This window comes from Sturnira hondurensis, unplaced genomic scaffold, assembly GCF_014824575.4.
Source record: "Sturnira hondurensis isolate 20B ecotype Veracruz unplaced genomic scaffold, ASM1482457v3 Scaffold0017436, whole genome shotgun sequence".
Taxonomy (NCBI): Eukaryota; Metazoa; Chordata; class Mammalia; order Chiroptera; family Phyllostomidae; genus Sturnira; species Sturnira hondurensis.
Window position 1 is genome coordinate 2816465 of NW_028090067.1, and position 15304 is coordinate 2831768.

Sequence of the window (15304 nt, forward strand, 5' to 3'; positions counted from 1 at the left end):
CAAACCCTCCTGAACCACCACAGTGGAGATTTATGGGTGAAATCAATGCTGCTCCCCTCAAATATTTATGTAATTGAAATGATCAAAAAAAGATTAAAGATTAATGTTTTATAGTTTATGTGTGTGTGTTCATAAGCAATAGAAGGTAATGTGGACAAAGTGAAATACACCACTAACCTTTAATCTTTCTTTGATCATTTCAATTACATAAATCTTTAATTAGTGATGCTCCCCTGCAAAAGCTGAACACTTGGGTATGTTTTACTTCTTCCTTGTCACTTGGTCACCCTCTCATTCAGGGATTCCTGTGCAGAGAAACGGTTGCCTATTCCTGTCACTGGGCTGAAAATAGTAAAATCACTCATCTCTATCTTCTCTAGCATGGATTTCTCAAGCTTTTTATCAGTCAATATGTATGTTTAAGGCTGTGAATTTTCCTTAAGTGCTACATTAGCTGCATCACACCAGGTTTGATATGTAGCATGTTTTCATTTCCACCTAGTTCTATGAATTTTCCAATTTCATAGGAAATTGGAAATTTCCATTTTGAGTTATTTCTTAACCTATAAAATGTGTTGAAAACTTTCAAATGTTTAGAATTTTCAGTTATCTTTTATAATTAAATTTATTTCCCAGTTAAATTAGAAATTTGGGAAGATTTGTTTGTGGCCTAGTACCTGATCTTTTTTGTAATTGTTCTATGTTTGCTCCAAAAAATGTATTCTCTGATTGCTGTAGGATTCTATATACTTATTGAATTAAGTTTGTTAATCATGTTAATCAAATCTATGTCTTTTTTTAAAATTCTAAGTCGAGGACATGCTTATTGATTTGAGAGAGAGAGGAAGGGAGAAAGAGTTAGAGAGAGAGAGAGAAAGAAACATCAATATGAGAGAGAAACATGGATCAGTTGCCTCTCATATGCACCCCCAGGCAGTGAATCTGTGACCTAGGTGTGTGCCCTGACTGGGGATCGACCTTCAACCTTTTGGTGTATGGGATAACATTCCAACTAACTGTGCCTCCAGCCAGGGCTAAAGTGGATTTTTTTAATGTTTCATAATTTTGGATTGTGAGCTCATCTTTAGAGGTGTTTTATATTAAAACTTCCTTACGGTGCCCATATTTTTAATATGAAGTTACTCAATCTCACAAGAAGTACAAATTGGAACCTCAATCATACTTGAAGCCTTTCCCACAACCATAAATTCCCAGAGACTTTTTGTCTTCTGACCAGAACTCAGACCAGAGAATTAAACTTTTATTATTTCCCTGTTTCTCAGAGTGGATTTTTTCTTGTCAGCTTTCTCATGCAGAGAGCAACCCTTTAAGAGTCTCAACTTAAGACTCTGGGCGGGTATCAAACCCACCTCCCCATGTCATGCAGCCCCTGGACTCATTTGCATCTCCACAGATTTGTTAAAACTCAAGCCCCTTGATTGGTAAAAATGTTACCCTCATTCTAACACCCTGTAGTCAGAACATCAAGTCACATTTGATAGTTCCATTTTTCAACTCCCTTTCCTCCTTAGCCTTCTTTTTTTGTCTCTCGTAATTCCCTATGCTTTTTTTTTTCTTGAGATTAACAGTGGATTCAATAGGATATTTGTTTTTTGTGTTTTTTTTTGTGGTAGCACCTTTTAAAGATTTTTAAAATCTTTTGTATAATATATAAAACTCCTAGCCCTAATATATATTTTTCATATTCCAGGCTTTAAGGTTTAAAAAACTGAAAATAGGACCTATGCTATCAGGGATAAGGTCCTGCTTATTGTCAAAAAGTCAGGGCTATGGTGACATTTTGGAAATCATTCTCAGAGGACTGTGGCTTTAGGTCTATTTGGTTGGTAAAGATTCAACAAAAATCATTAACCTTGCTTCCTGACATCATGGAAGTCAGCCTAGCTGGGCTTTCACTTTGGCTTACAGAGACTTTTCTGTTAGCAAGAATATTTGTGCTTCTGTCTGTTAGATATCCCAATGCCTCGTTTCAGATTGAGCTCCTAGAGTTTCACTTAATGGAAGGATCTTGGAGGCCATCTAGTCTAATTCTTCATTTTTATAAGTTTTTTTAAGATTGTGTTTATTTATTTTAGAGAGGAGAAGGGAAGAAGAGAAACATCAATGTGCAGTTACCTCTCATGCACCCCTCGTTGGGGATCTGGCCTGCAATTGAGGCATGTGCCCTGACTGGGATTTGAACTGGTGACCTTTTGGTTCACAGGCTGGGGCTCAGTCCACTGATCCACACCAGCTAGGGCATTAGATGTGAAGAATTGAGCACAGAAGCATGGTGGAATCAGCCCCAGATCACATAGGGTGATGGAAAGAGAGCTGAGACCAGACCCCAGAGGTCCTGAATCTCTCCAGGGCTCTCCCCACCCAACACAAAGCTTCTCCTCTGCCTCTTCCTTAGTATGGCGTGTCAGAAAGGGAGCTAGCTTGTGTGGCATGGAACAGCCAAGAACCCAGAGAGTAGCACCTGTCACAATGCCAGGTGCACGTCAAAATCCCCACAAATATAAGTTCACTTCATTTTGGCTTCTCCCATGTATTAGTTTCCTGCAGTTACCATCAAATTACCACTAATTTGATGGCTTAAAACCACAGAAATTTATTCTTTCACAATTCCAGGAGCCCAGAAGTTCAAAATCAAGGTGCTGGCAGGACTGTATTTCCTCTGGGGCCCTATGGGAACACCTGCTCCTTGCCTCTTCCAATCACTGTTAGCAATCTTGGACTTGTGTTAGTACCCTTCCAATCTCTGCCTCCGTCCTCACATCACCTTCTCTCTCGGTGTCTCTGCTCTCCCTCCGCCTCTCTGTTAGGGATCCACGTGACTGCATTTAAGGCTCACTCAGTTAATCCGAGATAAACTGTTCCTCTCAAGATCTTTAATCACATCTTTTGCCGTATTAAGAGATATTCACAGGTTCTGGGAGTGAGGAAGTACATATATCTTTCGTGGGGTGTTTTATTTTTTACTTACCATACCCCAGATGCCAACTGACTATATTTCTAAAGTTCTGCTTTTCTTTTCTTTCCCCGGGGGTAGTTTATTTCCGATTCCCAAGTACATTATTTGACCTTCAAACATGCTTCATGCTTGTAGACCTGGTTGTGCAAAATGCTCCATTAAGTTCCTTTGAAATAAAGGTTCAGCAGTGTTACTGATGCCACTGGTGGCTATGACATGAAGTAGGTCCCTACTGTGCACCATGCCATGTAGGCCCAGGAGGCCCTCACGGCCTGTTGTGAGTAGCTTACCGCATGATTGTTACAAGCACTAAAGCACAGATGTTGTCAGAGCTGGCAGGTGCAGTGATTGGAGGGCTTAGCCTCTATGTGGCCCCCTTACCTTCCGTCTGCAGAAGTATTCTGAGTATCCACAATCTACCAGATAAGAATTTAGAGATAAGAGACAGAGCCTGTGCCCTGAATTAAGGAGCTCAGAGTTGAATGGGGGCTGAATAAAAGCAAAGAAATACCAACACAAACAGTGATGAGAGTTTTGATAGAGGGATGGCCAAGGTGCTGAGACAGCACGGAGAAGGGCCCCACCCGACTCAGGCTGGGAGGGTAGATGGGGAGCAGACAGAGTCAGTTCTGAAGGACTTCCTGGAGGAAGGGGTTCAGGAGCTGCATCTCCAAGAATGAGTGGAGATACCATATTTGCTGTGTACAATGTGCACCTTTTGGTCCAAATTTTTGAGGGAAAAATAAGGATGCACATTATACATGGGAATTAGTCCTAAAACATGGGTGCGCATTTTATACAGCAAAATAGGGTAGTCAAGGCAGTTGGGGGGAGGAGGACGTTCTACACAGATGAATGGCATGCAAAGGTGTGGAGAGGTGGAAATGGATGGGCACCTCCCTCATCTTTCGTGTTGTCTTCCTCACGGTGCCCATCCATCCAGCTGCCCCTCACGAAACCCTGGCTGAGCTCTGACGCCCGTGCTCTGTCTTGTCATGCCGAGTGCTGCGTAGAAAATGCTCCCACCCCAGAGGCCTATGTATGAATCTAATGGAAGTTCGTTCAGGAGATGACAGACCTCCAGTTTTCACTCAGAAGTCTTGGGTCAGGTATAACTGTGGCTTCAGTTTCCTGAAACCTTTCTCCACAGGGGCCTTGACCTCTGACCCCTACGACTTTGCCAACTCCTGGGCCCTGAGCAGTGGAGAGCAGCGGTGCAAACGGGCCTCCCCTCCCAGCAGCCCCTGCAACATCTCTGAGGAAATGCAGAAGGTGGGTACAGCCCGGGCTGGATATGGTCGGGGTGGTGCAGGACCCGTGGAGTTACGAGGCGGGAGGACATCTGGTCTCAGGTCCTCTACCTAGGGGGGCAATGGGCCTACCTCTGTGGATCCCTCTGGCTGATCAATGTAAGGCTCCCATGGGTCCCTTTCCTCCTGAAAACCAACCGTGGCTAGAGTCTAGTTAACTCTAATTCTAAGGTGATTCTGGGCCTGGAACTCCAAAAATGTGTCTGGTCTAATGACTTGGTATAGGGAGTGACTCTACTCTTGTGCTTTATACCCAAGGCCCTCTCTCTTGTCTCCAAATGTCTCCATCATCCCCTGTCCCCTGTCTGAAATTATGCCAATAGAAAGAATTCCTATTTCGGTGCTCAGTAAGTGATTGTTTGAAGTACAAATAGGGGAAGAAAACCCCAAACTCTTACCAGCACATCACCAGGAAGGGGGTAGCTTTTTGTGGGGGGAGCTGGGTGGGTGGGGGTAGGCCTGAAGTGACCCTGAAGTGGGTATTGTAATAGTTTCCTGTGGCTGTGGTAGGGGGCAAATTATCTTAAATTTAGTGGCTTCTGACAACTGAAATGTATTCTCTCGCAGTTTTGGAGGTTAGAAGGCTGAGTTTAGATTCCCCGGGCCAAGATCAAGGTGTTGGCAGGGCCTCCCCTGCTCTGAGGCTCTAGGAAGATCTCTTCTTGCCTCATCCAGCTCTGTGGCTGCAGTGTTCCTTGGCTTGCAGTCACCTTGTTCCCATCACTGCTTCTGTGGCGACATGACCTCCTGTGCCTATGTCCCTGAGACTCAGTACAGATGGGCGCACCCCCCATCCTTCACACACAGCCCTGCTTCTTCCTGTATGGTAGCTGGTTAGCAGCTTTGCCCTCAGCGGTGCGTGCCCTTTATGATACCACGAACCACAACCTCTCCCTTGGAGAGAAGCCCGTGGGGGGGGCGTGTGCAACACTGCACCCTCCCTCCCCCTTCTGCAGGTGGAGACGGGCTTTGTGTGCCCTGTGTGGGGCCCTGGGAGGATGACATTTCAGGTGGGGCAAGGCCTCCTGGTGCCCTCCCTCTGACTGTGTTCCCGCCGGGGTGCCCCCACATTGGGAGGGGAGTGGGGTAAAGGAGGCCAAGAGCACAGCACTTTCAGCATAAGCTCTCCAATCCATTCTTTTCCTTCTCTTTCCTCCCAATTTATCACCCAACTCCTTTGGGGGAGCTGTGCCCAGCTTGAGTTTAGAAGGAGAGCAAGGTGCCAGAACCAAACTTACAGCTGTGTGGTTGGCTGGTGGTTCGCCTCCCCTACCCTTGAATGTTTCCAGGCGGGGGCCAAATCAAGAGTGGGGGTGCCTCCGCAGGTGAGGTGGGGTGGGGGCCACACATGTACCTCTTACACCCAATCAGCTCTTTGAGGACATATGGGCTTTGTCACATTTTATTTTGCAAACACAGGCCAGCTCAGTGCTGAACAAATGTTCCCTTACCCTTGGAATAGTGAGGGAACATTTATACAAAGGAATAGTCTCATTTATCCATAGAAGTGGGAGGTGAAGACAGGATTTTAAAATGAAAAACCTGATCCTGAGGCCCGGTAAAAGAGGGAGACTGAGCCCTTGGTGGCCCAGAGACAAGGGGGAGGGAGGGCGTGGGTGAAGGAGGGAGGGAGGGAGAATCCACCAGAAGCCTTGTTTGTCTCCCTGGGTGCCTTTGGGGGCTCCAGCTTCAAGCTTGCTACTCACTTTGTCTCTTGGGTGCGTTAAAGTCCTTACTAACCAGTGTCATGGGAGCAGCTTAAGAAAATGGTTACCGAGGTCTGAGTGCTGGGCGGAGGCCCCCAAACACGCCAGACCTCCCAAGGCACAAGCTCCTCCAAGCTCAGAACACCAGGTTGCAGGTTGTTTATCCAAGAAGTGAGGCTGGCTTTGTCTTAGCCAATCAGGCTGCACTTGTGTGTGACTGGGGAGCTCTCATTGGCTAAGAAACACTGTGATTCCTCTCCTGGGAGGTGATTAAGTGGTCTTTGGAACTATTCACTGCTGGCTTAGTCCCCCTGGGCTGCTTGATCAGAAGTCAGGTCTGGTAAATGGGATGGTTTACAAGTGTTTGCCAGTGTGACTCCAAGGCCTTGTGCGGTGGCAGAGTGCTGTGTGGGGCAGACTGCACTGACCTGAGAACTCTGTCTGAGAGCCCTCAGTATCTGTTCTCCCACTTCGCTGGTGCTTCCCAGTCCTTCCAAGGTGGTAGCAAGGAGTCAACTCATTCTGAGAGCCAGGTCATATTACTTATACCTAGGGGATGAATGTTTCCTTGTTATGCCAACAAAACCCAGAGCCTGTCTGCTGGGACTGATAATGGCTTGTTTGAGTGCATGCAAATTTGCAGCTTTCTCGGCTTTTCAAACAAAGGGCAGGACTGCTGGAGTCTGGAGCTCAGGGAGCAGCCCTGGTAATAAAAAACCCCAAGCTCTAAGTGCTCAAATAATTGATGTTAATTTGCAGGCAACTCTACTGTGCAATAAACATTTTAGAAAGATCTTTAGGTGGCCTTTAAAAGAAAGTTTTGTCTGTCTAGAGAATGTCAACAAGGGCTGACCGTTTTGAAGATCTTGTCTTTGTGGGGGTGTCCCACCTACAATGTGAAGGCCATGGCTCCAGGAGGCTGGTCTAGTCCATACAGTGCTCTTGTTAATAATAATTTTTTAAAAAAGACAGCCCTTCCTTAAGACACATTACCACCACCTGCTGGGAAATTGCCATCATAAACACAACTGTGCCTGGAATGTACATGTACATGCATGATTTCTTTGATGTGAAAGGTAGCCCCCTGGGTGTGTTGCCACTGTGCACTGTATGACCCGCAGAACTACACTGGTTGCCCATGGCCTTGGCCTTGGCCTTGCTTCCACTGGGAGGCATAGTTCCTGCAACCATCCTCTGCCTCAGGATCACCTCTCCCAGAGTGCGAAGGACATCTCCTGCTATTTGCTGCTGCCATCTGAGTGTGAGGACATTTTGTGCCCCTGTTCTTCACAGTCATCTCGTTATACCTCCTCCAAGCTGGTCTTCAAGATGCCCAGTCTTTCCTGAGAAGACTGAGTGCACCAGTTATGACTCAGCCCCGGTGGCGAATCCTCTGTCAGCAGCATCAGCCTCAGGCATGTGTCTGCAGTAGAACAAATGTCTTTCCATCCATGTTCGAAATAGACTCATAATGACCCCAAATGGGATGAGATTCCAGAGGCTACCTAGTCCAGCCCCTTGCTCACTGCATGCCTGCTCCCCACAAGTTCTATCCTGATAGATAGACAACGCTGTTACCTTGATTTAAGAGGTAAAGCTTTGAATCATCCTTGCTAAGATCTTTCCAGCTCTCTTGCAGAGCTCAGTCTTGTCTCCTTGATAAATTTCTCCTTTCTTTTTACCCCACTAAAGACCTGCCTCAGTGCCCTTGAATACTGGGGGAAGCAAGACCCTTTGAGTCTGGATTCTCCAGGTCTTACTCAGGAGTTCGCATCTGATTGCACTCTTCGCAGTCCCTAATAGTCCCCGTTTGCCTTTTTTCCACTGGCTCCGAATTTGACAATTATTCAGCAAACGCAATCCTTATTCCTGTTGTTCTTTTGCTGTTCATGGGCTCACATTTCCTCCCTCTCTCTCTCCTCTGAAACAGCACACTGTTTACCAGTAATCCTCTTCCTTCCCGGAAGCCATCTGTCCCACACAAGCTAACGTTTGTAAATACTCATGTGTACTTTGAGTAACCATAACATGTCTCTTCGACAGCACAGAGAGGCACACAAAATACTCATTTTGCTGAGGACAATGCAATTCACTCTTCATGTCCTCATGAAATATTGTCCGAGCCTTTTATTTGCAAAGTGGGCACCCAGTTCTTTGTATTACTTCTGCTCACAGTCGTATTGGGAGGTAGCTCACAGGCCTGGAGGGAGCTCACAGGCCTGGAGGGAGCCCACAGGACTTGGCGGAGGTGCTAAGCGCCCTGGCAGAGCTGGGGGCTTACAGGCCAGGGCTACTCCTGGCACCCTTCTTCCACTGCCTGACTCTTCCATTCACCAAGCTGAGTGGCCTCAAGCAGGTTTATCCTGGAGGCTGGGAAGACTTCTGCTCTATTCGTGTGTTTGGTAGGATTGTGGTGATTCATGGAGAGACTGACGGTGTCAGAGTCTTGTCCAGGGAAGGTCAATAAATCTCAAGGAAAGACTGTGTAACCTGAACCCCCCAGAGGAGTTATTGTCAGATGACAGCACCATGGCTGGTTTTACAGACAGGGTGCCCACCCACTGTGTCCCATGGATGTTTAGCTCAGGGTTTGGGTTTGAGTGTAAGCACACATACACACATGAGCACATGCGTACCACCCCCACTTCACCCCTGTTGTTGAGTGAGAGCTGCTCTCTCAAGTCTCTCTCCAGTCACACGTAGGCTGAGGAGTGAAGACTCACATCGAGTGCTTTGCTGAGGTCCACGAATCTCAGGTGCTGTCCTTGGTTTCACTTGATCATCCTCTGTGTCTTTGTATACTTACATCCCTGCCCTGCCTCTCAGCCTCCCTCTCCAAGGTAAGCAGAGCTCTCTCCACACTGTGTAAGCACCCTTTTCCGTTAGAGAAATTTCACTCCCTTGAATTGTGATGGGGTAGGGGTGACTGTGGTCACTGCGCCTTTGAAGGCCTAGCCTTGCAACAGGGCTCAGGGGCTGCCACAAGAGTTCAAAGATTTGCCTCAAGTTAAGAAGTGCTTGGCCCTTTAGGGCACTTATTTAACAAACCTTTGAGGAGGATCAGATAAGATCTGAATATTCCAGGTTTTAGTTCAGATGCCTCCATAACATAACATAAAAATCTCAAAATCCTTTAACAAAATATTTTCTGAGCAGCTTTCTTTCCCTTCTCCTTCCCCCTGGTGAAGTCAATAATGAGCAAGAATCTGACTGTACCCACTGGTACATATTTATTAAAATGTATTATATGGGTTGGGTGATACTATAACTGTGCAAGGCAGACTCACAGTCTTGTTCACGGGACCAGACACACGTGAAGAACTGAACAACCGTGAAAGAGAACCATGCATGTACTACCTCGGGTGGTGAATGGTGAGTTGCCTGAATAATGGTAAGTGTAATGGCAGCTCAGAGGAATCAGCTCTGTGATGAGAGCTGATTACCTTTCCCCAGTGGGAGTGTGAGCAGTGGAGGGTCCCATCCCTAGAGCTTGGGCAGACCCCAGGCTGGGAATCTGGGGCTGGTACTTGGCCCTTGTCCTCCCAGCCAGCTGGGCCCTGAGAACTGCTCAGAAGCCTTCCAGGAGACCAGGGCAGAGGGTGAGGTGAGCCTTTTGGAAGGTTGGGGACTTCTTGGACATATCCAGTTACCCTACTTCTCTTGAAGACTATACTCCAACTGTCGTAGAGAGAGGAAGGTCTAACTCTGCAAAAACCATCCATTTGGTGGATATCTATCAACCAGTTTCACGGGGTCTTTGCAAGCCAGATCTTAAAATGTGGGTGGGAATCTCAGGCCAGCCAGAGTTATAATAGACTCAGGAACCCTACCCCATCCATCCTTGCAGGCTGACCAATGCGAAACGATGCCCTGCCCCAGGGATGAATTCTTGAACCCACTACTTTGGACGAATTCAGGCTCTTGGCGCCTCCACACCTCCTCCAGGGGCAGCTATAGGGCACCCACACCAGGCCTGGAAAGATCAGGGCCTGGCCGAACAATCTTGAACTTTATATCTTAGCCTCTTTCTTTGTTCACTTTGGTCCTAGGAATGCCCCCCTCCCCTCTCCTTTGTCAGCTGTTTGGGAACAAACACAATAGCTAAGCTTCACATCTCTTTTTCTCCTTACACTCCCCCGCCCCCATCTGCCACTGGGGAGATGTGCTTCTTTTCTCTCCCTCTCCCTTCAACTGGCATGGCATCTCCAGGGAAGAGGCCTGGCCTTCTTTAATGAACTGAAATGTGATTAAGATGGGCCACAAGTGGGTCTGCGCACCCACCCAGGCAGGGTGAGGTCATAGATTGATGGAGTTGGGGCTGGAGCTCTTGCCAGCTTCTAGCACCGCAGACAAGAGATGAAGGAAGACAGAGTTGCTGATGCCTGGCATTGGAGCCAGGCAGATGCTGGAAGTGTGCAGATTAGCTGGCCATCTTTTTTGTCTCCCTGCCAGTGTGGTTTAATGGAAAGCTGAGGAGAAGCCATATTCGAACTGTTGGGCTAATATTGACAGCAGGCCAATGATTACCTTATAAGCACTTGATTACCCTCCTGTGTAACCTTATTTAATTTTATTTCGTAGCAATCATCTAAAGCAGGTATTGCTATTCCTGTTAGGAGTAGGTTCTGCTGTGAGTGACAGGACAACTACAGTGACAATGGTTCACACACCGTAGAAGTTTATTTCTATCTCAATGTAAAGAAGCTTGGGACCCCATCCATAGTGCTGAGATTCAGGGTCCTTGTGTCTTGTTTCTCTGTCATTACCAGTATGAGGCTTCTGTTTCACAGCCCCCATGGCAGCTCAGGCCTCAGGCGTCACAACCACATTCTAACAGTAGAAAGAGAAGGATCTAAGAAAGAAGCACCTTCTCCTCTTAAAAAATTATTATTTTTTATCTTTTAGAAAGAGGAGAAGGGAGGGAGAAAAACAGCAATGTAAGAGAGAAACATCAATCTGTTGCCTCTTGCATGCCCCAACCAAGGATTAAACCCCCAACCCAGGCATGTGCCCTGACCAGAAATTGAACCAGCAACTTTTTGCTTTGTAGGACAATATGCAACCAACTGAGCCTCAGTGGTCAGGGTACCCTCATTCTCTTTTTTCATTTTGAAATTATTATGTAAATGTATGGAATTTGGTTGCATATAATTAATATGCAACAATATTAATCAATAATATTCTTATAATTTCTGCTTTCTTTGCTCCCAATCAGTATTAATTTTAAAGGTTTTCTGTAATTAGAAAATGAATCAGAACCAAGAAAACAGGTTTAATTATTTAAAAATACATTTTGGAAAAATTTAAATGCAACTTCTATTTGTTACCAATGAAGAAATGTGGAGACCAACAACCAAAAAGGTTCATTTGCTTTGTGGCGTCAGACTTCTTAGAAAACTATAGCAATTTAATGATGCTCCTCTGGGCAAAAGTACATTTGCAGATCTGTCCGGGAGACTTACAGTTAGCAAAGAACACATTTCTACTATCCAGTGCTGATTTTGCTGTTCTGTAGCTGTATTGCCTTACTCCACAGCCATTTCTAGACGGCTGCTTTTCCAGACAGCCAATCTGCTGCAGGGGGAGGCTGGCCGGAGCACCCTCTCCTATTTAGGACACTTCCTGGAAGTGGACCCTTCACTTATGTTCTGTTGGTCAAAACTTCATCATGTGGGCATTCCTGGCTTCAAGGGAGGCTGAGAAATGGAATCTTTATTCCCACTGGTTATATGTGCAGGGGAAAATTGAAAACCAAGGGTTTTCATGACTAAGAAAGAAGGGAGGAATAGATTTGGGACAACTTTCAGATCTTTTCCACACTCTCCCTCTCTAACCGGTGAGGAAACAGAGGTATGGAGAGGCAAGATAATTTCCCTCAAGTCATGCACTTTGGAAGTGAGGGGTTGGGACTCCAGTGCATCCAGGCTTCTCAGACCCGAGCTGTTCCATGCATTGCACTGCACAGTCTTCTAATCTGGTTGTAGGGAAACAAGGGGGGGGGCGGGGTAGGTGCACCAAGGCGTGAAGGGCCATGTGAATTGTGGTTTGGTGGCAGGTGGCTGGCCGGTGGGTGGAATCAAGGTCTCAGTCTTGCTCGGTTACCCCTCCCCTCATTCAGCGTTTGCCAGTGGTTTAATCTCAAGGCTCCTTTACACTCTTAAAAATGACTGAGGATGCCAAAGAGATTTTCTTTATGTGGGTTACAGCTACTGATATGTATAACCTTAGATATTAAAACTTAAATCATCTTAATTTAAATCATCTTAAATTATTTAACAATAACCAATCCATTATATTTTACACAAATAGCATCTTTTCAATAAGAATAACTATAAGTTCTAAACAATAAAAACGGTCAGGGAGAAGAGCGGCATTGTTTCTCAGCCCCGCAGGCCTCCTCACCGCCTGGCTGATGAGAAGTCCGCTGGGCTCTCCTACCGGCTCCTGTGTTCAGTCGGTTGTGAGACATGACTGCATGTCACATGGCCTCTGGAGAATTCCACTGTACACTTGCAAAAGAATGGGGTCAAAAAGGGCCAAAAAACAAAACAAACAAAAAGGCCCAATAACATCTTATTATCATTATAAAAATGACTATGACCTCATGGACCCCTGAAAGGATCTTGGAGGCTATCGGGGGTCCCTGGACTGCACTGTTTGAACTGCTGACCCCGTAAGTTCTTCACTCTCTCCGTGCCTCCGTATCCAAACCTGAAAGACTGTGAGTATCTCATCTTTCTCTGAGGAGGTTTTTGTTCTCTGCTGGTGTCTTCAGGCCCCTGAAAGCTCTGTTTGTGGGAGTGGGGGATGCGGTGGTCTCTGAAACAACTGGTCCATTCAGGAAACCGTCAGTTATGCAGGAGGTGAGGAGGGACAACTAGGGAGGCCGGCCAGTCAGATCCTGGGAGGCCTGGCTTAGCCACCTTCCTAAAGAGCCAGAACTTGGCCCTCTAGGCTGGGCTGGGACATAGTCAAATTTGCCTATTTCGTATAGACCTGGACACGCTGTTGGAGACATAGAGGCCACACAGCCAAAACCTCTTGAGTGAAGGTTGGTCACCTCCTGCCTGCTGATACCTCCTCCCTGGATCTCACATGGTGACAGCTCCAACTTGGACTCATGTCTCTGGAGACATCTTGTCTTGGGAACCAGCTGGGCTGGCAGGGCTACCTATGGTGGACAGAGAAGCCTGAGGGGCTGGGATAGCAGCTGGAGGTGCCACCGTGCTGTGGCTCTGGTGGCGGGCAGTCCTGCCCAGCCCTCAGACTGTGGTCACTCTAGTAGGCCAAGTGCAGGCCAGGGGTGAAGAGGAAGTCTGGAGGGCGAATGGGGTACAGATCTCTCCTTTTGTCTTCGCTGAAAAAGCAAACCTAGCTAGATTCCAGGTGCCAACCGTGGAGGCCAAAGGGATTGTTCTAAGAAGGGAGGTGGCTGTTTCTGCAGAAATCCACTCCCATCCTGCAGACAAATAACCAGAAAACACCCTTCTTGTCAGGCTTTCTGTAAACCATTTAATACCTCAAGGGACCTCCCCAGAAATGTTCTGGAGTCCTATTCCCACTTTTCCTTTGAATAGGAAAAAAATGGACAGGGGCCAGCTGGAGACAGGCTGTGCTGGACGCTTTCCCACTGTTGCTCTGACAGGGGAGGGGACACTGGATGCCTGGGTCTCTTGTCTCCGCTGACTTGACTGCCCTGCTGGTGAGAACCCGGGGTGCCCAGTTGTCCCTGTGCCTGCAGGGTCAGTCCTGTAGTACAGAGATGGCTCCACGCCACTGTCCTGCAGACCAGGTGATGTCAGTTGTCACTAGAAAAAGACCTGTGGAGTTACCTGTTTGTTTTTTTTTCCTGGTTTTCACTTATGGATGGGGAAAGAGGTAGGCAAGAGCTGAGCACCTGGCCCTCTCAGGGTGGCCCTCAGCTGCCCTTTAAGAGTCCTCTAGCCCCACTTTTTGACTGTCAGTTCCGATGGGGCAGATGGTATGGCTGAGGCCTCCTCCCCCAAAGCTCAGGAGAGTCTCGGACCTGCCTGTCACAGAAAGGTGAGTCCTCCCTCACCTTTCCACTGGAAAGAAACTCACTTCATTCTGAAGAGGCATGACCACCCCCCCACCCCCACCACAGACTGACAAAATCAGCTCCTCTCTTCACCACCGAGCCCCCAACATAGTAGTGCATTGATAATGTTGCCGTGGCAACCATTCATCCTGATGAGCCCAGAAGGATGGAGGCGGGAAAAGAGGACAAAGCTGCCCTTCTGTCCTGCTAGTGACCTGCTCCCCATTCTGGAGGATAAACCTAATGGCAGGAGGGACAGTGGAAGGGATCTCTGGTGGCTGAGGTATCGGAGATGTTGATGACACCATGTATCAGTCTAAACCTTTACGTGCATTATTCCCTCCACTCTTCACTCAGTCTCTTCGGGTGGGTGCTGCTGTTATCATCATCCCCGCCTTCCAGAGGAGATGGGATTAAGTGAATAGCCCAGGGTCATACCACTGGCTTGGGGAAGAGTGGAACTTGGATCGGGGCTGCGAAGTTAAAACACGTCCAGGGCAGGACTGTTCCTGACATTGTCTTCAGAAACCTCAGTTTCCCCTGTGTGAGATGTTTGGGTGGCAAATGGAAGGATGCATGCGTCACCTGAGACCTCAACGGTCATGGGGCCCACAAGAGCGGTCCTCATTTGTTGGTAGCTTGCTCAGTGCCAGGTCCTGTATGTCTTCACACCACCCACGAAGCAGTCCTGTTATGTCCCCACGGTACTCAGGACACCCTTCTCTAACGAGGTGAGCATGTGTCTGAGTTCCCACCAGCCCTCAGTGGCACAGCTGGGCTGGAGCCTGTGCTTTTCTCAGCCCCATAGTGGGTGTGGGGTCTCCGACCCGAGAGGAGTGAGTCAGGAGGGCAGCTCAGGGAGGGAGTACTGCTGTCGGCAGTTGGCCCCCACCATGCAGAGCTGCTAATTGTCCTTCCCAGGAGTCTGCAGCAGCTGCAGCTTTCTAAGGTGCAGAGAACCAGCCACGCCCAAGTGCTTGGGCCCTCAGGGCCCTGTGCCCCACCCCCACGCCTGTGCCCCTCCCCCTTCCTGGGCCTGCAGCAGTCAGGATGCATCTGTGACACTGCTCTGCTCGCCTCCCTGGTTCTGATGGCAGACTCCGTGCAGTCTGGGCAGGGGGCAGGGCCCCAGCTCAGCAGCACTGTGAGCAGGACACAGATTTCCCCGGGGCCACAGCAGGTCCCTGTCCCTGGGGCTGCCGGGGTGGTTCTTGCGATGATGAGCAGCCCTGGGTCAGATTTCTGTTCCTTC

At 47.9% G+C, this 15304-nt stretch overlaps 1 protein-coding gene across 2 annotated transcripts in view; it reads left to right on the forward strand.

Moving 5' to 3' along the window:
* The window catches only part of VWF (von Willebrand factor), a 122936-nt gene that overhangs the window by 11994 nt on the left and 95638 nt on the right, over positions 1-15304 (forward strand). For both annotated transcript variants that reach the window (XM_037067833.1, XM_037067832.1), the window contains exon 6: positions 4128-4249. In XM_037067833.1, the coding sequence (XP_036923728.1) occupies positions 4128-4249 (122 nt within the window). The remainder of the gene's footprint in view (positions 1-4127; positions 4250-15304) is intronic.